This window comes from Schistocerca americana, chromosome 1 (genome assembly GCF_021461395.2).
Source record: "Schistocerca americana isolate TAMUIC-IGC-003095 chromosome 1, iqSchAmer2.1, whole genome shotgun sequence".
In the NCBI taxonomy this organism is placed as follows: domain Eukaryota; kingdom Metazoa; phylum Arthropoda; class Insecta; order Orthoptera; family Acrididae; genus Schistocerca; species Schistocerca americana.
Window position 1 is genome coordinate 816,764,474 of NC_060119.1, and position 23,269 is coordinate 816,787,742.

The 23,269-nt window shown below is 43.6% G+C and overlaps 1 protein-coding gene across 1 annotated transcript in view; it reads left to right on the forward strand.

Moving 5' to 3' along the window:
• LOC124594408 (peroxidase-like) overlaps positions 1–23,269 on the forward strand; it is a 193,027-nt gene that overhangs the window by 112,132 nt on the left and 57,626 nt on the right. Inside the window, exons 9-12 of the mRNA XM_047132781.1 lie at positions 651–862; positions 3,569–3,742; positions 6,884–7,077; positions 15,230–15,416. Coding sequence (XP_046988737.1) covers positions 651–862; positions 3,569–3,742; positions 6,884–7,077; positions 15,230–15,416 — 767 coding nt within the window. The remainder of the gene's footprint in view (positions 1–650; positions 863–3,568; positions 3,743–6,883; positions 7,078–15,229; positions 15,417–23,269) is intronic.

The following is a 23,269-nucleotide window of genomic DNA, read 5'->3' on the forward strand; positions in this document are numbered from 1 at the left end:
GGCCGGGCTGATCGCTCAGGCGTTGGCGAAGAGTGGCAAGCACAGCACTCCGGCAGCTCACGTAGCCTGCGGCAGATCTGGCACGCTGCCTGGCAGCGAGGAGGAGGGGGGTGCGGTGGTGGGGACCAGCGAGGTGGCCCGAAAATGCGCCTCTGTGGATACAATGAGTTTCAGCGCTCTCGAAGATGGACACGCACTTAGACCTGTACCCACAGTATCTTCCAGACGGTGGTCGTCGTCAAGGCGAGAGCGAAGCATTTTGGTTTGCATAACTGCAAGTCCTTGATCTGCTTCTTTTGTTACAGGGCAATATTCTGTTCCGTACAAGGCTAGTGGCCGGATTGCAGACCGGTATATTTTCAACTCGATTGGATCCAGGACCTTATCGCAAAGGAGACCAGTCATTGTCCACCATGTAAACTGTGTTCAAGCACAGATGTAGTTTCTAACAATTTCTTGTCTTTTTTGAATTATACTTTCGTTGAGTGACCATACGTGTAGGCTATCCATCTTGATAGGATCCATGGAACACGATGAGTTGAGGAACCTAACAACTCTGCTAGCACTGGAGTCGGACACGATAATCTTTCCTGAACCGGTTAGCTCTTGCTGAAGAGCCGTCTGTAGCCGGCGCCCTCGGCGCGTTGCAGGTTCCAGCTGACGCCGCAGCAGGGCACGTTCGCGCTGCCCAAGTTCAGCGTGCTCAACACGGTGATCGCGGACACGTGCCCGCGCACGGCGCGCTGCCCCGAGCGCGCCAAGTACCGCAGCGCCGACGGTTCCTGCAACAACGTGCAGCACGACGCCTGGGGCAAGGCGGGCACCGCGCTGCAGAGGATCCTGCCGCCCAAGTACGACGACGGTAGGTCTGCTCCGCTCTGCTCTGTGCGCAGCGCAGCCTGCTGCTGGGACCGGTTCTGGTTTCTAGCACTGCTTTCCTACCTGCCCTCACTCGTGTTTGGACGTGCTTTTATACGTGGTAAATTGCCTAAGACACGCTCCCTTCTTTATTCGCGAGTGATTCGAGATACTGAAACGAAGTTTTCAGCGAATTATTCCACTGGGAGACGTGACGATTAAGTCCTTTCCAATAAAACGGGGCCAGGTGCTGACGGATCCACAACCACACACACTCTTGCACTTCCTCGCCCGACTGAAACCGACGTCCACGCATGGTTTTTTTTCTTCGGTCGTCAAAGACGTGTACAAAGGATGCTGCAGTGTTTCCAGACCAAATCGTCGATGCGTAGCCTCGTTCGATTGGTAAGTTAGGGGCAGGCGTTACGTGCAACAGGATAATTCCGTCTGAGAGCATTTGTGGGCGTTTTTACTTTATGGTGCATCACAGTTTCTGCAAGGTGACAGCATATTGCTGGTCATTGTGTGGTTCTATGCTCGAAGAAATCGACCCCTCTGCCGTCTAGGAAGGTCATCAGTGTTGTAACGGCGACCGGGACGGTCGCGGGGTTGAAATTACGGAAAGCACGGCGGGACCCACGGAGAGGCCCGCGAACAACAACACAACGAACGGGAGAGGAGGGACATGACCAACGAAGGACAGAACGAACAACAACAAGATCGAACAATGGAGTCACAAGGAAACCTAAGAAACACGTCCACTCGTACACAGAACAATAAAGTAAGCTGTCTAAAGCGAGGCGATGTGTTCGCAGACGTACGCGAGATTAGACTGGCTGGTTGAGCTTTTTTTTTTCCCTTTATTGAGTTTCGGTTCCCCCCGAAGGGGGCGGGCTGGCAGCAGCTTAGTATGCTGCTCTTCAGCCTACAGAATTTGTTTTAAAAAGATGAAGATAATAAATAATAAAAACAGGCGATAAAATTGGTGACTTAAATGGTAAAATGGCGGAAAATCGTGGAACTTAAAATATATACAAAGGATTGATGATGCTAATAAAATACATAAGAAGCAGGCAGGTAAAAGAATAGAAGTATAATTAAAAAAACACGGTGACAGTCTGGTTTCTGTTCGCAAGAAATATAAAATTTACACCCAGCGACAGCATGGTTTCTGTTCGCAACACTTTGGAAAGAGGAACAACACTAAACATCCACTTGAACACTGCACTAAAAAATTTTCTCAAATATGATCTGTACCGAGCGAGGTGGCGCAGTGGTTAGCACACTGGACTCGCATTCGGGAGGACGACGGTTCAATCCCGTCTCCGGCCATCCTGATTTAGGTTTTCCGTGATTTCCCTAAATCGTTTCAGGCAAATGCCGGGATGGTTCCTTTGAAAGGGCACGGCCGATTTCCTTCCCAATCCTTCCCTAACCCGAGCTTGCGCTCCGTCTCTAATGATCTCGTTGTCGACGGGACGTTAAACACTAACCACCACCACCAAATATGATATACCACAGCCGAGGACAGGGGGGGGGGGGGGGAATGGCTGAGCGAAAGGCAAGCGCTTAAGTAGTCTATCGGGGGCACCGCTATTGGCCGCTGGGACCACGTGTTCCACTGTGGCGTCCTCACACTAAAAGCGGGCCAGGAGGCGCGCGGCACCACAGCTTACGGCGCGATGGTGCAGAGACGTCTAGGGTTTATATTAGAACAAATAAGCCCTCGGTCACAAATATTAAGTCAAAATTGACCAGGTTTCGAATCTACTAAGAGCGCCGTCTTCAGAATTAAAATTAACTTAACGGACTTGTAAGTATTGCATCTCTTTCCAGTCAGTACAAACTTTAATTTTATTAATGTATTATATGCCTAATATGTTTTAGAACAGTTGATTTAATTCTGAAGACGAGGCTCATAGGAGCGTCGGAACCTGGTCAATTTTGACTTAATATTTGTGACCGAGGGCTAATTTGTTCTAATATAATTCTGACACGGTCACTGAACTTTAGCAGCTATGTTCACAGTTTGACCTCTAGGGGTCTTCGACGTCCATGACGTCTGGCGGGGATTCCAATTCCGCGGCGCGCGGTACCAGAATCAGGACCGTACCGGAACTTCTGTGAACAGCTCTGGATTTCTTTGGCGGGGGAGATGCGGGATGTTTTCACTGATGGCTTAGACCTTTGACGTCGGGCTATCGGAATGCCGTCGGATGAAATCGTCCTGTTGCACGATAACGCCAGCCCCCACACTGTCAATCGGACGAAGGCTACACTTCATCGGTTTGGTCTGGAAACTCTGCAACATCCTCCGTACGTACAGCCCGGATTTTTCACCGTGAGGTTTCCACACCTGAAGAGTGACGTGTGGACGTCGGTTTCAGTCGGACGAGGAAGTGCAGGAGTGGGTGCGGCTGTGGACCCGTCAGCGGCCGACCCCGTTCTGCAAAGCAGGAATTGATCGTCTGGTTTCCGAGTGGGATAAATGTCTCAAAGCGTGTGGTGATTACTTTTGAATGGAACCATTCTATAGTCCCAATTTAGCGGATCTTCTGTTTTCATTTGACTGCCGCTCATACTTTTTGTAACAGTTAATCTGTATCTTTATTCATCCATGATCTAACCATGTTAATTTTAGACAGACTAGCACATAAGTGCCTGTGCTGGCAACTCTGTAAGCTGACAGCGCTGCCGACGTGTGCCGCAGGTGTGAACGCGCCGCGGTCGCGCGCTTCCAGCGGGGAGCCGCTGCCGAGTGCGCGGGTCGTGAGCAGCCAGTTCACGCCGGAGGCGAACCGGCCCTACGACAACTACACGCTGCTCGTCATGCAGTGGGGGCAGTTCCTCGACCACGACCTCACACACACGCCTATCAACTTCGGTGAGTGTTTACTCGCAAGTAGTTATTTGTTTAAAACGTGTATCACATCAGTGCTAGCGTCTATTGGCTCAAGTCGTACAGACATAGCGGGGAGTGGATGAAAATATGGAAACACAAGAAACACATTACTATGCCTAATACAGTGCCCGAAACCTCTTGGCATTCGAAACAGCTTCCAGGCGTCTTGTCATGGATAAACAGAAGTCTTGTATGATATGAAGATGGTATTTGTTCTTTCGGACATGTCCGAAAGAAAATATACCCTCTTCATACAGTTAAGGCTAACCGACCATTGACCTTCTTCTCCTGTGCTGGATGCGCACGCATTGCCCTAACTCTTACGGGACTCGGTAAGATTTTCTGCCGCGATTAATGAGTGTAATGAGCAGAGACACTACGAATGTAGTGTGTGGACATCAAGTTGGGAATGTGGGTCTCACGGGGAGCATGCAAGGGATAAATCCCTGCACTCGCACTATCCTCTGTGCCCTCGGTGGCTCAAATGCATAGAGCGTCTGCCATGTAGGCAGGAGTTCCCGGGTTCGAGTCCCTGTCGGGGCACACATTTTCAACTGTCCCCGTTGATGTATATCAACGCCTGTCGACAGTTTAGGGTCTTGATTTATTTATCATTTCAGTCCTGTATCATTTTCAACAGAGTCTTATACCATCCTTCCTACAAAAGAGTGGAATCTTCGAGAAACGATGATGGTAGTGGATGGTGAATACTCGCCCATCTCTCCAAATTAGACAATAAAGGTTCAATAACACTGAGATCTAGTGACCACGGGAAACGCAGCAAATGTGCTCACAAAACCAGTCCTGAACGATCCAAAGTGTGTGAACGTGGGTCCTCTCATCTTGGAACACAGCATCACCAATGGGGAACAAACATTGTGCCATGTGATGGGCCTGATCAGCCAAATTCTTCACACGATCCTTGGCAGTAATGAAGCTTTGCACAGTGACCATAGCGCCCTTGGAATACCACGATATGGCTGCCAAATCCTCACTCACTCTCCACCATGATTCGCTCTTGGAACGAAAACTCGTCAGAAATTGGAAACAATCTGAAACAAGACCCATCAGACCATATTACTTTCTTCTATTGCTCTCTAGCCCAAGTATTATGGCTTCGGCATTATGTTTTCCTATTACGGACATTTTAAACGCTGCTAACTGGTTTTGGAATTTCAGTTCGCCCTACAATTTCCTGCTTATCGTATTGCTTCGGTGGTGACAGAGTTCACGAGTGTGACACTCACTTCTGCAGTGACTTTTGCAGACATCGTTTTCTTATTTTTCGTCAAAATCCTCTTCATTGACCGTATGTCACGACTACTCAACATACACTTTTGTCCATATTATAAATTAGAGAATGGTTTTCCGCTTTCCCTATATGCCGTATAAATATTTGATACAGTGCCTCCTGGAACACCAAATATTTCCGCTACTTTGGTTATGGAAGCACCAACAATTTGCCATGTTTCGAATACATACGAGTACGACGTGATTCAATGACAACTACACGGAACGCTGTTCTGACCACCACGAACACTTGCAACGTATTGAGAACATCTCATAGATGCTGTTTGTGGCCAAATACAACAGCGCAACTTCCAGGCTTGGCTAGCATCTACATTCTTGTTCAAGCATACGCTTCGAGCTGTGTTTCACATTTTTATCTAACCGCTGTATTTTGTGAACCCGAACTCCACCGACAATAATTTCAAACGTAATGAAATGGTACGCTTACAGCCGTCCTTACGATGTTATTTATTATATTGATACTAGTTTCGGTGTTTCAGTGCACCATCTTCAGGCCTTAACTGGCGCTGAGGGGTTTAACTCCACTAGTATACACGATTAATCAGTGAGCAACATCTATGAATTGGTTTTCGCAGACCCTCTGTAACAACGATGTTGCGTATCCAACTATCAGCAGGGCATTGAGTTGATGGTTGGAGACACAACATCGTTGCTACAGGCAGTCTGCGAAAACCAGTTATAGATGTTGGCCACTGATGAATCGTGTGTAGACTAGAGTTAACCCGTCAGCGTCAGTTAAGGCCTGAAGATGGTGTACTGAAACACCGAAACTGGTAGCCATATAATAAATAACATCGTAAGGACGGCTGTATATGTTCCATTTTATTGCATAAGTCAATGGCCAAAGTTCCTCAACCTCCAATCGGAAGGATGGGCATAAAAATAATTTCAGAGATTGTTCAGGAATATTTTCTGAGTATTTTCATATAGGAAAGGACCCGTGATCTCCAGTGGTTCATTAAATAGCAATACTGTGATTATGAATTACTGATTTTGTTGCTCCATTTAAATTTATTTCTGTGGAAATACTTTCGCAACCGTGAAAAAGTGTGTAGTGTGCAGTCAACAAAACATAGTTGTTCATGTTAGATTCTCAGAATCGTTTGGCTTGTGTTCAGAGCTTGTATGACGTGCGGATTACTGATAGCACAATTGTCGCCAGTCGCGCTTAACGCATTATCTTCCACTCTAAAACGGAATGATCCTGTTCCTTGTTGACGCCTATGTATAGGTACAGAGGATACTGTTGCCGTCACTGCGGGAACAGCACACCATGGCGTCGTCGGGTCGCTCTTCCATTGCATTAAGTGAATCCATACACCAGGTGTGTATTGGCCACCTCTTCGTCAGTATAATCATTCGTACTGTTGTGTATCACTATGAACCTACAACTAATACTGTAAAAATAAACCCGAGACTGGAAAAATAGACCCGAGGCAGAACCGAGCAGTACTGTATCCAAAGTTGAGGGCGAAGAGTTTAATAGAAACCGCTGTTGTAGACAGGAAGCAGCACGATTGAATGGAACAAGTTTGTTCCCAAATAAGACATACAGCTCACACAATCAAGATTTGCACTTTTGTGAAAATATTTCCTGTGTAATACAGACCAAAAGCAAACGGAGGCAGTGAGTCCAGTGAAATGTAACTACCCTGCAACGAACTACCGGAGATCAAGGATACCCCATACCAAAATACTCAGTTGGTGGAGATCGGATTCGGCCCGTACAGGCGATACACTGGTTAGTTCCTTGTAATCAGTAAATGAAACATTCAGTGCGCAAAGACTCTATGCTGCTCGACACTGTTTCAGGTCAGAGTGGGACTGGAATAACTTGCTGTGAGAATGGGGACATCATAGCCCCGTCGAAGCGACATCCGGACTGTTTTCCAATACTGATACCCAACAACGATCGTACGTTCTCTCGTTTCGGAGAGAGATGCATGGAGTTCGTGCGATCGCTACCAGCGCCCAGGCCTGAGTGCAACTTCGGTCCTCGAGAACAGGTCAGCCACCGAAACATAAGGAAATTTCATAGCTACGCTTTTCGCTGACTGTGTACGTGATATTTGCATGTGCTAACCGCAGTATGTGTTGAGTGTGTCCCGCGATCTACACATACGCTTCAATCGAACGACAGTTTAGTGGAAAATACAGAAAGAGCCTTAACGTAGTATCTGACCTTACCGTAAAGTCGTCTTACTTTGTCTGTTGGGACAGTGTGAGAAACTGAATTATAAAAATTGTTAATTCATCCATTACACTGATATTTGAGCTCCGTGGTTGTGGATTAAATTAACTGAAGATGTACAGCCACTTTTAATGTGAAAATTGTGTTACATAGGTTTGCAACAGACGCACTCTACATCTCCCACAACCTTCAGCACATGCTGCACTCGACTACGACTAAGTGTACACCTACATTATCGGAAAGGCATCGATTGCAAAGAAAGTAAACTGAAATGATGTTGAAAAGTGTAAATGTCAGCCGGCCGTGGTGGCCGAGCGGTTCTAGTCACTACAGTCTGGAGCCGCGCGACCGCTACTGTCGCAGGTTCGAATCCTGCCTCGGGCATGGATGTGTGTGATGTCCTTAGGTTAGTTTGGTTTAAGTAGTTCTAAGTTAAGTTCTAGGGGACTGATGACCTCAGAAGTTAAGTCCCATAGTGCTCAGCGCCATTTTTGTAAATGTAATCGCTTATATGACGGGTGGATACCCTGCCCCGATAACGAGTGACCGCTAACATATGTAATTACAAAGATTAATTTTGAATAGTTAGTCGAATTTGTCGTTAATGAAAGAAACTGAAATTTAATTATCTAAAGAAATAAGACGGTCGCCACTCCTAAGGCGGACAGTTAATCCCTGAAACCAATCGGACTTTTGGATGTAAGCTAACGGAACAATTAGTAAAACGCGTAAGCGCGACGACGGATATTACTCAGGCGGGAGTTCATTTGTAATTACAAAATTAGTTAGTCCAATCTAAGTATATATTCAAAACTTCAAAATTTTTAAAAAGCCTAATAGAAACAATCAAAATTGAATAAACTGTTGCATTACGCGACGCGGTAATCGTTACATAGTGTAGCCTCACAGTAATCGACACTGTTGCTAATTTTGATTAAATAGTCATTTCAGATATGTAATAATTTAATTATTAAGAATGAATGACTTCAAAGCAACAACAAAATACTAAGGTAAGGCTGAATTACAATATCCAAGACATCAATACATAGATTTATCAAAGCATATAAAAGTAAATAGTAGAGTTGTATAAAAGTTAAAATTCTTTGTTTTACCAGATTAGGTAATTTAAACAGTTATCAAATATTACTTTCAAAGAGTTAATTGAGAATTTTGTATTGGTAGTGCAAAAAAATTCGTAATGACTGTGATTAATCAGCAAGAAATGAATTTTCCATTTAAGAGCAAACTTAGCTATTCTGTCAGACAATATTATCTTCGTTTATTGTATACTTTCATTTATGATGCCGGCGGTGGTGGCCAAGCGGTTAAAGGCGCTACAGTCTGGAACTGCGCGACCGCCACGGTCGCAGGTTCGAATCCTGCCTCGGGCATGGATGTTTGTGATGTCCTTAGGTTAGTTAGGTTTAAGTAGTTCTAAGTTCTAGGGGACTGATGACCTTAGAAGTTTAGTCCCATAGTGCTCAGAGCCATTTGAACCATTTTTTCATTTATGATATGATTCTCGGTATTTAGGACTTCAGGCTACAGACTCTGTTTACGGTAACAATGACTTAATGACCTTTATAGAACTACGTTTAAGGTTCACACACGTAATGTATTGTCCAAAAATAACTCTTAAGACACTCACACGTGTTTTACGGAACGGGATGTCCGAAATCTTTCAGTCTTACTTTCTGAGAAGCCGCTGGCGCGATGTATTGGCTCGGTAACAATAAGAATAATAATAATAATAGTAATAATAGTGACAGCAATAACAATCATGACTCATCTGCCAGTTGCAGATATTTCTTATGCGCGGTTTGGCCAAACCGTAATCTTCCTCTAAAATTCTCTGGAAACATTATCATAATTATCATTGTAATGAGGCCCACAGGAATTGCATTGCCTCTCACAGCAGTAAATAATTGGTGCATATTGGTGCATACATAGCCATTATGCCTTAGCCACACGCACAATTGCGTCCTCTTACATTCGCAGCTAAATGGCGTCCATTTTCTATCTCTGTTCCCTTGAGACTCGCTAGTCAGCGTCCATATTCCAAAGAGTCTACTTTACCATTCAGACATCACTGAGCCTATATAAAACAATATCTCTTGCACTGGCTGTGTGCCTACAAAAGGCAAAATAATAATTTTTAATCATTTTATTTCCACAAATTGGCGTTGATCATAGACATCAAAGAAACAACGAAAACATTCACATTCGTTGAAAAGAATAGCAATGAATAGTAAAAAAGCAATTCATAGTGTAATTTACTTTGTTGTATTATTGCAGAACATATCATGATTTGTCGCAAAACGAGTTTATCTCCAAGTTTACGCAATATAAATCTGAGTATTACTATCTTTATACTCAACCAGTGAAGCACATAACCAGCAATTGCCCTTTGTCTTCGGTAATTTATTTTTATCGTAACTTGAACATACCTATTTTTAAAAGCACTAATTATTTCCCGTATAATAATGATATCAGTACTAATTACAATGAAAGGTGAGAAAAATTGACCAAATCGTAGGAACATTGGTAGTTCAATTTATATCCACAGGATGTAACGAATACATCAGAAAGGAAACTAATGGAATGTGCTAGGCTCTAAATTATCAAACAACGCTTCTTAAATCTTGGAGACGAAAGAATCATCGAATAAAAGTATGATTCTGGATTTCCCAATCATTAGCAATAATTTGGTGTCGATTGATATATAAATATACAAAATAAGATGAGGGCATTATGTGCACGTACAGAAAAACGCGATTAAGGAAACAAGAGTAACCTACAGTGCACTCCAGAATGCAATATTTCACAGGGCGTGATGAACCGAATGAGCTAGAAGACTAGGAGAAAGGGCAAATTTATTAAACGCAGTTGTCATCTGTAACAAAGAGAAAACTTATAGTGAACGAACACCACACCGTGGAAGCAGAGGAACAGCAAGGAAGACGGAAAAGGAAGAAATGGCAGAAGGCAGAACAAGATAAAAAAAAGGGAAGTGATCGTTAACTATCACACTAGAAATGCTAGACACGGCTGAAACATATGAATGCTTTGGAGATGTTATTTCCAGTAGAACTAAAAATAAAGCGTTGCTGGTTAAAGAATAAGAACCAGCCCACCAGAAAAAAATAATATGGAAATCTCATACTGACAAATTTAAATGATAGTAAATGCCTTAGGAAATGTTCGTAAATACACATTTTTTTTAAAAAAAGATGGCCATCACACGTCAATTAATTAGTATGTTTGTGTACCCGATTGCAAAAATAAAATCCTGGAAAATATGAAAACATCCAGGAAAGTAGTTAAATACACAGAAGAGGTTTTTTCTTCCATTTATAAATGGATTCAGAAACCAGGTGCATAATATTGTGATGCAGAACAAATGTCAACGGTGACTTGTGCTCTGCAAGCTTTTCTTCTAAAGTGAGAGCGAGTTAATAGGCGTGAATATTCCCCAGTGACCTCTAAACCACAATCATCATGCAGATGTATGCACCACAAACGGGTCGTCAGTGTCAGAACAATGGAGTAAAAATGAGACAAAGATAATTGCTACGCCGTATATACGATGTATTCCGCCAAAGAAATTCAAATTAGATTATAACAAAGGCGTGCCACTTGATACATACTGTTCTTACGGCGTAGACTATCTATTCTGGCTGTACGCTTTAACTCATTTCGGGTCCTGTGCTGTGCGATGTGCAGCACACACTCTCGAGTTTCCCGAGGAGACTAAATATCTGCAGCATTATGTGCAAATTAAGCAGTAAATATACATAATACTGCACGTAGCTGCCCCGTACTGCGGTTCATAGCTATCGAGACCACGCGAAGTAGAAATGCAGGTAGTCTCCGTTAATGTGCTCCCAACCCTCCACTCCCAGTTACCCAAAAAGTGATACATATGTCAACAAAAGTTTATCATCACCTATTTATTTGAATTTCGTGGGACAGAAAACAAAAATTGGCTCCGAGGCATGCTATACATTCATTCGCAATGTAGGCGTATCACCAAATAAAAAAAAAAATATTTGTAATGACGGAATCGTCTGTTTCCCACGGGTTTTTTTCGTAGCACTGCTGAGTAACGTCAGCACGTGGTGGAACATCCCCTTGCTCGAATACAGACTTGAACCCGCCCCGGCATAACATAGATGAGATCATCATTTCACTCTTCAATGGTGCTTCTGCATAAGTCGCGCAGAGTACGGGGTCGTTTTCGATGTTCAAAAACAGTTCGTTTCAGTCGGTTCCACAAACGTTCCATTGGGTTCATATCCGTGGAATTGACATGGCACACGATTCTATTGGTCCTTGGACGTTAAAGGAACGTGTTAACGAAAACAGCACAACGAGCACACGAGCTGGTACCAAAATGCGAATTGCCTCCCCGAGGTGTAACCATCATTGCTGACATTTATTGTCTACATCTGAGACAACCTGCAGACAAAATCCTAAAACAACGATGAGGGAGACTGCGTTGAGTGATGCTATTCAACGATAACGCCTGGCCGCATTCTGCTAGACTGACAAAAACAACTATACAGGAGTTGGGATGGGAAATCATTCCGCATCCACCTTGTTCATCTGACATTGCTCTCTCATATATTCGTCTTTCCTGCTTTCTGTCGAACAACCATCTAGGAACTTCCTTTCCAGACGTAAATGCACTCTGAAGATGGCTCGACTAGTTCTTCGCCTCAACACCACGTAATTTCTACAGTTGCCCCAGCGTTGACAGACTGTTGTAAATAGAGATGGAGAATATACTATTGATCATTAAAGTCTCTGTCATGTGTATCTGTTGTGTTTATTTAACTTACGGAAGAAAGCTACGAACTTACGCACCAATCCAATTTTTAAAATCCTGTAAGAATAGCAGGAATGGTTCTTTTCATCCTGGTTGACACACAACCTGCTATACCATTCGGCAGCGTGTACTGCATACGCATCAGGGACTGGTATGCTGAAATAAACGTAATTAATGTGGAAACACCTAGAAGAAAAATTGGGTCACAGCCTCAAGGTCTATATAACGCCAGTTGACGTCACGTTGAACTGTCTTACGCAATCAAACGGTAAAGTTTAGTTAGTGGAATGCGTCTTCGATCGAAGGTATGGAATATCTTCGATGTAAGACAAGTCGATGGTAAGATGGAGACAACATGTAAGTACTGTAAAACTAAATATCATAACGCCTTGGTGTCACACTTAAAAGAACATCTTATCAGACGCGATCTTTGCTGTCAGCCTGTTAAATGGGTAGCTTCAGATGATACATCGCAAGCAAAAAGGGCAAAAAAAATGTCAACAAATAATAGGCTGCAGAATATTGAAGTGTAAAGGACGGCGTCTTCAGTTACGTTATCATCAATGCCTTCTGATTCTTCTCTCAGTGAACAACTAACGACCGATTTGTCACACCCCTCCTCATCGGGGCATAAGGATACCTATCAAAGAACTGATAGTGATAATGACGAATCTGTTGCCAGGGCTGTGTATGCTTCAGCTGTTCCAGTATCTATGCTGAATTCGAAATATTGGCAGGAAGCATTTCAGAAAATATGACCTGGCTATGACTCTCCTAATTACCACCTGCTTAGCACATCTTTGCTTTCTGCCGTATACCATGTGAAGGCATTTATGACAAAGACGTAGGATTGTGCAACTGCTCTTGGATTGTTTTTGGATGGGTAGTCTGATGTTATTATGGAATAATGCCCTGAACTTGATCGTGACGGCACCTCGTCCAGTATTTATAAAAGTATTCGACCTGGCGAGGAAAGAGAAACTGCACAGTATATTGCATCTGAATTAATTGAAGTTACTACTGAAATAGGTGCGGAGAGGTTCGTAGCAGTGGTCACAGACAACGCGAGAAGTACGCTTGTCCCGTCGAAAATTGTAGAGGAGCAATGTGCACACATATACTGAATAGACTGTGCATCACATATATTTAATCTACTAATAAAGGACGCAATTTCACTGAGAACGCTGTAAGAGTGCATTCATCTAGCGAAGACGACGGTATTATTCTTCAATGAGCGCCAGGTCTCCCACGCTTTATTGAGAACAAAGACGAAAAAGATATACGGCATACCTCTGCGATACTAAAGCTACCATCACCAGTCTGTCGAGCAGGTACTGTGACTTTTTCGGACATTTTACTTAAGAATAAAGAGGCTGTGTTAGTTACTATTGTAAACCCAACGTGCAGAGCGAGGGAACACTTAAAGCCTCTGTATTAACAGACGAAATGTAGCAGCAGATTGATGTAGCATAGTCTCTTGTGATCAATGTCAGAAGCCATACGCAAAGTTGAAGCCGATAGCGCTGTACTACCTTGGTAGTATTTCAAGGGCAGTAGACGCTATAGTCGTAGCATGTAATACCCTTTCTCCAGTAGAGATATTTTCCATTAAAGATGCAGTGACACTGAGGTACAAGTATGCATGTAAATCTATTCATGCTGCGGCAAATATGTTGGATCCACATTTTAAGGGGAAATTCTCGGTCAAGAGACTCTAGACTTCATCGTAACGATGAGAAAAGTCGTGAAATGGGTACACACATTGCAAATACGTATTAGCGTTAGCTACTTGGGACAAATGAAAATTTGTGCCTGACCGGGACTCGAATACGGATTGCCCGCTTGTCGTGAACCGACGCCTTAACCACTTCAGCCATCCGATCACGCCCCCAGTGCGGGTCCAAATCTCCATGTGTCACAAAGTCACAATTCAAATGCTCGCACGTTTGTGAAATAAAGTATAGGAAGATTATTGTTATACAGCATCGTCATTTTAGCCCCGCCAGGTGTGATTATGTCGTTAATGGCTACAGTGTCTGTTTTGATGAAATAACTGTATTTATTACACTGTGTTTGGGCTCAGCCATTCCTTTCTTTTCCTTATGTTACCATAAAGACGCCGTTTCTCGTCGCCAGTATCGATAGAGGATAGGATTGGTCGGTGCTGTACACGAGCCAATTGATGACGAGCAAGTAGAGATGTACGTATGAACACCCACTGATTTTTATGATTTTGGCTGTGACCATTCAGTACCCATATACCCAATTTTCGAACCTTCCCCATTGCACGCAAATGACCACAGTTCACCACATTTGCCAGTTCTCGAATTCACTGATGTGAACCATTATGAATTAATGCGTTTAAACGATCTTCATCAAATCCCGAAGGTCTTCCTGAACTTGTAGAGTCACTATTGTCAACACGACCTGCTTAAAACGAGAAAGCCATTTTATTACCGCGCTCTGTCCTATGGCATTATTCCAATATACGGCCGCCTCTGCCACTGTCAACTCTCTATTGAACTTAAATAGAAGAATATGTCGGAAATGTTCCGATTTCCCCACTCGATTTTCTAGACTCCACAGCTCCACTACCTATATCCAAATGACAAAATGACAATGTATAAACTCGAACAGCGACAGTGAATTACAAACAAAAAATGACAGTCGATAAATGAACCAATATCCACAGGAATGCCAACATGCAAAACAAAAACGCTACGAATTTTTGTACCAACTTAATAATTTGTTGTATAATTTGTTGGATGCCGATATATCCTTATGTGGAATACGAAATAAAGGCAAAAAATAGGATGAGGTTTATTTCCTACTGCTCGCAAAAGGCGCAGCAGACAGTAGTGAACGAAGCTTGGAGAATTAAAAGGTCAGTTTTTTGGTGTGGCAATCTGATTGGCTCTAACATCGTTGGATATACATTGCCGTTAAATAAAGATTTTCCATGTGCACACTTTTTACTGGTCATGTATTCTCCTTATGGTTCTAGGAGCGTGCAATTTTTTTCCCCATTAACAGAGGCAGAGTCCTCTAATTTGGTTAATGATGTATGAGTTACTGCCAGCAGATGACTCGGACTTCCCTCGCTCTGCAGCGAGCCGCTTTGAGCTGAACCTGCCAACAGATGAACCAGATCACCGGCTACCTGGACGGCTCCAACATCTACGGCTCCAGCGACGACGCCCAGAGGGAGCTTCGCGAGTTCCGCGGCGGCAGGCTGCGCATCCAGAACTTCCGCGGCAAGGCCATGCTGCCAGAGAACAGGGACGAGTGCACCGACGACTTCGACCAGCTCGCCTGCTTCAAAGCCGGTACGTAGCCTTTCCGGTGGGGCTTTGTGCACGTGCACATACTCAGCCTGGAGCTAACCGAGCACGGCCTTTTCCTCAAGTCAGCTATTCGATCAAATACCGCCTTGTCACTCCTCTATCACCTTAAAACCACTTCCGTATCATTGATCACAGAATGCTACAGTACAACACCGTCTTTCACGCCGTCCATTCTTTCCCAGTAAGCAAACTCTTTCTCCTTTTAAAAAGTCTACACATTTACCCTCTATCGTACATTCTTACATCCAGTCACACCATCCTAACATCCTCCTGTATTCTACACTCTACATACGAGGGACATTCCGAAACTAATGCCTCCATTACTTTGATGGAATCTAAAACAAATACAGAGAGCACGATAATTCAGTTAAATAGAGCAAGTTTTCTTTTGCGTACCGTCATTTTTCAACGTCGTGACGGTCGATAATCATGCATTTTTGCCAATGATAAACAAGAGCCTGCATGCTACACTCGTCAAAAACCAGAAGAGACTAGCTTATAGCTTTGGCGACAGCATCAATACCAGAAAAATATTCGTCGAGAGATATGGAAGTCTCAAGGCACTAAATCTGAATGAAATTTTCACTTTGCAGCCGAGTGTGCGCTGGTATGAAACTTCCTGGCAGGTTAAAACTGTGTGCCGGACCGAGACTCGAACTCGGGACCTTTGCCTTTCGCGGGCAAGTGCTCTACCAACTGAGCTACCCAAGCACGACTCACGACCCGTCCTCACAGCTTTAATTCCGCAAGTACCTCGTCTCCTACCTTCCAAACTTCACTAAATCTGCACTGCACGGTGGATATTGTAGGGCAACCAAGCCAAATTTGGCAATAATATCCAAGGTCGCAAAACGTCTGAGAGGCGTGGCGTTATCGTGTAGCATGCGTAAGTTTCTTTACTTCTCTGTCATGATTTGGGATTGGGGTTTTCCGTTTCAGCAGTGTCGTCTTATAGTGTTTTGAACTGATGACTGTTTTAGTCTCCAACATGTCCAAAACAACTACACTCTTTCTATCTCAGAAGACTGTGCATATCACTTTGCCTACAGATAGTATTTTCCTGATCTACTTCTTTGTTGAAGAATTCGTACGTCGCCATTCAGTGGACTTGAAACGCGCCCGTGGGTACAACTGTTGGGGGACCCTTAAACTGCTCTCACTTTGATCGTGCATCCTGTCCACGCCACGTACCTGGTACTCCGGCAGCGATCGTTTTATTTCTGCTCCACACTGCTGCTGCCTTGCCTAAAAAGAACTACTTAAACCTAACTAACCTAAGGACATCACACACATCCATGCCCGAGGCAGGATTCGAACCTGCGACCGTAGCAGTCGCACGGTTCCGGACTGCGCGCCTAGAACCGCGAGACCACCGCGGCCGGCGAACGGGTTTAGGGAAGCCGTTCAACACTAAACACTAAACACAACACTGTCCTACGTCTGGTATGAATAATTATATTCTGAGACGATAAGAAAATAGCAGGTTGCACTGTTTACACACTAAGTCGTAAGTGTTGATGCCAATTAACATTCCTCCTAATTGCTGAGAGGTCATAATTATCGTTCCCTTATTATTGTACAGTATTCTTGACAATCTGAATGTCTGTCACTATTGTACTTAACGCCGTCACTCGTATTTGACAGCCTTACTCTGGCCGAACCTTCGGTGATAGATACACGGGCAATGGTGATGATTAACTGTCCACAATTATCACTTGGACGAGCGTACGCGTAACCGACAGGACGCGGGCGACTGTTGATGATGCGGAAGCCGAATGGTCGAACGAAGTTCTAACGCTCACCAAGTACACACAGATATCTGTTATCAGTCCTTCTTGACTCTTGTAATAATATAACATGGCGGACTGTTGATGATGCGGAAACGCGAAGACCGAACGCATATTCTCGCGCTCGCTAGTAGACACTGGCACTTGACTGCTCTCCTTTTGCAGATTCACATTAGTTTCATTCTGGGAGGCCGAATATGACGCGGATGATTGTTGTTGTACGGTACGACACGCGAACTGGCGGATACTCAAATACGTTGTCGGCGGCACTGCTTATACTTAATTACTTTTTTACGCACTTTTCACTGAATACTCTTCCATATCTCTTTACTTCAAAATAATAGTACTTGTAGCCAAACTTGAACTTCCATAGTAGTGCCTTTCCCATGTAGAGCTACCCTCAACACAACATAGCAGTTCCGTGTCCCGTGCTCGACCCTGCAATACAGCCGCTCGCAAAGATACTCCGCAACCAAGCCAGCGATATGGCAATGTGCTTTCAGATTGTCTTTTGATTCTGGCTCGTAGTTATGACACCACGTTTCACCTAAGTTGATACGGCAGTTCAGAACATTGACACGTCCTAACTTGTATTGGTTCAACAGATGCCGATGAATTTCTATTCGATGAATTTTCGGGAACTGTGCAAGCTTTTGCAGGACCAATGTCGCCCACACTTTGTAATAACCTAGGTTGGTTAACATCTTACCCAAGGCATAACTACTGGCAATCAAGTGTGCATTCAATTCCTTTATCATAATGCGCCCGTCATTCTGGATAACTTGATCGAGAACCTGTTCATTATAAACAGGGTTGACTCGTCATGTGCATCCTTTTCACCGCTACTGAAGCGCAGTATTCACAGTCGCATATTACTCTCGTCTACAGCATTGTCTCAGTACATTTTTAGCTATTTGTTGACTACCGAGGAATTCAATGAAACAGCTCTGCTTTGTATTTCGTCTCGATGCCAGGCGCAGTTTTAGAGTGCTACCATGCAGGTTTTTACCAGGAAGCTTCAAAAATTAGTACTGCACCAACATAATCTTGGTTGGACACTCCAAGCCAACACGAAATTTGGAGGTATTAGTTTCGGAATGGAGCTTGTTGAAGTAACTTTTCATAATTTGGATCGAGCAGTTAGTAACTATCTTATTATCACATTGTTCCGATTCCCTGTTCAACATTTCACCCCATCCTGGCAATTTTCTTCACCCTATTATTTAATCTTCAGTGCGACTTATTCAACTATTTCTTTCACGCATGCGTTCCTGCTGACATAAAAATCCACAGTCGATTTCCCGTAGAACTGCAGAGGTGGTGTTGATTTACCAGCGCCGTCCGGCATACGTTGCTGAACCAAAATTTTAAGAGCACTCCCTTAATAGCAAGTTGGTTCACCTTTCGAACGCAATACATCAAATATTCTGCGGGATATGAATTCTACAAGTCCTTGGTAGGGTCCCGGACGTATAAGGTACCGGATGTCTACGCGCTGGTCACGCAGTTCCCGTAAATTACGGGGCGGTGGTGGGTCTCCGTAGAGCTGGCGCCCGATAACATCCCAAATGTGTTACATCGGGTTCAGAGCAGTCTAAGATGGAGGGCAACGCATCAACGACAGTTCACTGCTGTTCTCATTAAACCACCGTAGCACGATTCTGGCCTTGTGACACCTACAGTTATCCTAATGGAAGATGCCATCACTGTCAGGGAAGAAATCAAGTATAAAGGGATGTAGGTGGTCCTCAGTAATGTACACGTAGTCCACAGCTGTCATTGTGTCCCATGGAAGCCCAAGTGAACGTCTCCCACAGCAAAATACTGCCCCCAAAGGCCTTCGCCCGTGGTGCGGTACATTTTCCGAGCAGCCATTTACATGGACGTCGGCAGATGGGGACTTAACAACCGACCTGGTGAAACAAGAAACATGACTCATATCATCAAACGATGCTTTTCCATTCATTCACGGTACACTCTCGATAGTCTCGTTCCTACTGCAATCGTAACTATGACATTGAGTCAACGTGGGAGCGCGTACGGGTTATGTGCTGTGGAACTTCATGTCCAACAACGCTGATCGGTGCGTTCCCAAACACTTGTGCCTGTACCAGTATTATACTCTGTCATCATATCTGTCACACTTGGCGCCTACTCGTGGTTTCTCCGTCCTTCAGCCAATTTTGACTGATGCTCACGACTATTACAAGGGAACAGCCGACCATATTCGCAAATTCCAAGGCGTCAGGCAATAACAATCTGCTCTTTCTCAATCACTAATGACAGTGAATTTCCCCATTTGCGGCCGTCGCTAGAATGGTACCCCATTTGTTTCTGCTCCACTGCGACAGCATTCGTATCTAATATGTTCAAAAACGCCGCGCATAAAAACGGGGTTTTCCTGTGCTCATATCTCGGCTTCATTTGGAGATAAAAAGTTAGAGTCAGTTGTCTGATAGCCCTTGGTCTGGAGACCATTTCTATACCAAACAGGAGGATCGTCTTAGTGTCGCTATCCTACTACAGCACAGGGTCTGATTACTACACACTTACTTATTCTAAGGTAAATGGAACAAATCCATTGGTTCTTTTTGCATTTGATGTGGTCTACGGTGGTGATGGCACTTACGGAGGCACAATTACTTCATGGACGGTACCTCGGAAAACCCCACAAAAAGGGGGCCGGCCGCTGTGGCAGAGCGGTTCTAGGCGCTTCAGTCTGAAACCGCGCGACCGCTACGGTCGCAGGTTCGAATCCTGCCTCGGGCATGGATGTGTGTGATGTCCTTAGGTTAGTTAGGTTTAAGTAGATCCAAATTATGAAAAGTTACTTCAACAAGATCCATTCCGAAACTAATACCCCCCACTTTCGTGTTGGCTTCGAGTGCCCAACCAAGATTATGTTGGTGCAGTACTAATTTTTGAAGCTTCCTGGTAAAAACCTGCATGGTAGCACTCTTAAACTGCGCCTGGCATCGAGGCGAGTACAAAGTCAGATGTTAAGTCCCATTGTCCTCAGAGCCATTTGAACCACATGAACAAAATTTGGTTTTTATTATATTTTCGCCGTCACCGGAGGACCAAAACCCAGCCGAGGATACCAAGACGGCTATACACTGCAAATGGGTGAAATTTTTACGATATATTCCAAAGATCCTGATCTCGAACGAACTTGAAAATGTTATTCATATCTTTATTCATTTAGTACCAAAACCCAACCGTGGATTCCGAGACAGCTGTGGACAGCAAATGGCTGTAGTATTTACAATGTATTCCTAAGAACCCGATGTTGAAAAACTTGAAAATTTTCTTCATATCTTTATCCGTTTCCGAGATTTCAAGATTCAAATTTACCCTACTTGTACACATAAAATACGCACGTAAAATCCGGAGCGAAGTGAAAACGCAGTTTGTAAAGTGACGTAGCACGGAGAAACATGCTCCGTTATCATTTCGGGACCCGATATTCTAGTACTGAAGCACATGCAAAATTTTTGTGCTCGTAAAACCCGTTCTGAGGTGTAAAATTAATTTTACGTTACTTCAATTTCAAATAAGCGAGTATCTAAATTTTACTGACCAATACATTTCTTTTCATATGAGTTACATGCTCTGCTGTAGCAGAGAAAAGAAGGGAACCAGTGGAAAAATGCTCCTATTGGAGCTATTTAAATGTAAATATATTTCTGTTTATTTAAAAGATTACGTAATCACTGGTACCCCACTTTTCACTCTGTCTTTTAAATAAACATGAACATATTTACATTTTTAGTGCTCCGATAGGAACACTTTTCCGCTGCCTTACCCCGTCACGTACCAGCAACGTCACCAGCCGCCATTAATTCATTATGTTTTGTTTCATCAGTGTGGTTTTCATTGCCACAGTACATACCAATGTTGTCCCGGTGTCCCCTAACGTCCTAGGGGGAAATGTTGCGTAACTCCCCAATCCACCTGGAACTGACAACGTGCTTGTCCTGCTCACTATTCACAAACAACTACCTTACCAATGTTATCCAAAACTCCTGTCTCGCCAACTGGAAATAACGAGGATCTGTAGATTCTCACATTCCAAATCACTGACTATATCCGTTATGCCGCTTCCTCCCTACAGCATATCTTGTTAGACGCCACAGCCAGCTACACAGAAACCAAGCCTTTCTTGCCTGTCATACAATGCGTCCACAAGATCTATGCTTACATCAAATAGGTCGGTTACACTCTTCGTTCCCGCTAGCCGAGATACACGTCACCCAAAAATACAACCAAATATCAGAAAATTACTGAACGCTAAAACCTCCCAGAAGTGGCACAAAACATGCATCATACGTAACACTACACTCTCAAAAATTCCTCAATTATTTGGGAAGTACTCCCTTTCTGTTGTGACTTCCTTCGACACGGACAGTGCCGACGTCGATAGGATCAGCGAACTCACCACTCACGGCGCAGCGACTACGGCCGACAGCGGTGCTTTGACTCATAATCAGACACACTGAAGCAAGCAACAGCACAGCCCGAATCAAATGGTTCAAATGGCTCTAAGCACTATGGGAATTAACATCTGAGGTCATCAGTCCCCTAGACTTAGATGTACTTAAACCTAACTGATCTAAGGACATCACACACATCCATGCCCGAGGCAGGATTCGAACCTGTGACCCTAGCGGTCGCGCGGATCCGGACTAAAGCGCCTAGAACTGCTCGGCCACAACGGCCGGCCCGCCCGAATCCCAAATGTTCTATAAAGATGGTGACTGGAGGGCGGAGTGTCATCTACTTCTTTCAGCCAGACGTTATACACCTGCAACTCATTACTACGATGTCCAGTATAACTGACGTATAACATTATTTTAATTTATTTCAAAACAAGGAGCTTACGAAACGTACTTTGTCGGGCTTTATTAATATTTCATGAGCGTCAGCTATAAATTCGTCGCAACAGAGCGAAATGTGAGCCAGCGTTAAGCAATATCTCTGCGCTCCCTTGAATTATGAGCAAAGACTGCACGTAATAATTTGCTTTTCACTCATATTTGGACTAATTAATTTCTGTCTCTGAAAAAGATATTAGTTTCTGCTCAAGCCGTAGTTACTGAGTAGCTTCGGCTTGTGTGGTTGCGTTTAAAATACTTTTACTGAAAGTGATATACGCCGCGTAACTTAATAAAACGTCGGACTTCGTAAACTAACTCTGTAGATTCTATTAAACGGAAGATTCCAGGAATGACTACCGAAGCTAGCAATAATTTAATACCGTTACGCAAAACCACATTAGCTTCCGCTAGTACAATTAAATGTCCAAATTTAAGTTTAGGTACTGCAGGATAGGAACTGATGTAAATAAAATTGGCTGTATCTTTACAATAATTATTATATCAATCATAAGCTGCACCTACATTCAACAGAACAAAGGAGGCAATCGTACAGAGCAGTATAAGATCAGACCAGACAAGATAATGCTGTGATAATGGACGACTCATTGTCGTGTAAAAGCATATATACTAAAACATTAAACAAACCAAGATCGTTAGCGCCATACTGTATGCATATACTTAGACAAACATGACACTTTACATGAATTATCAACATTGTATACAACATTTATTTTCTTCATATATATGTAAAATGACTTGAAAAACGAGAATCATTCTTAAATCATTCTGTGATTCTAAAAGAGGCGCCACACTAGTGCTACAGAACTATTTATAACTGGACTCGTTTATGTATTCTATCGATGACTTGGCTTTTCTTCAGTTATGTCACTGTGCTTTTATCAATTTGTAAATTCAATAAATAATGTAACACCATCAGTACAACACTTTCGGTTCAGCTGGCTACTAGCCAATCTACCACAATAAATATCCCCTTTCCGAAACTCTGAACAAATCTGATCGCATTTAGTCCTGTCTGTTGGACACTTTTACAATCGCACGTGATCCTCGTTTTAACTACCTCCTATTCACTACACTCCACGGGGGTGCAGGTAACGCTGCCTCATCCCTTGTTCCCAGCTGCTGTTGTTATTTATTTATTTATTCATCCAAG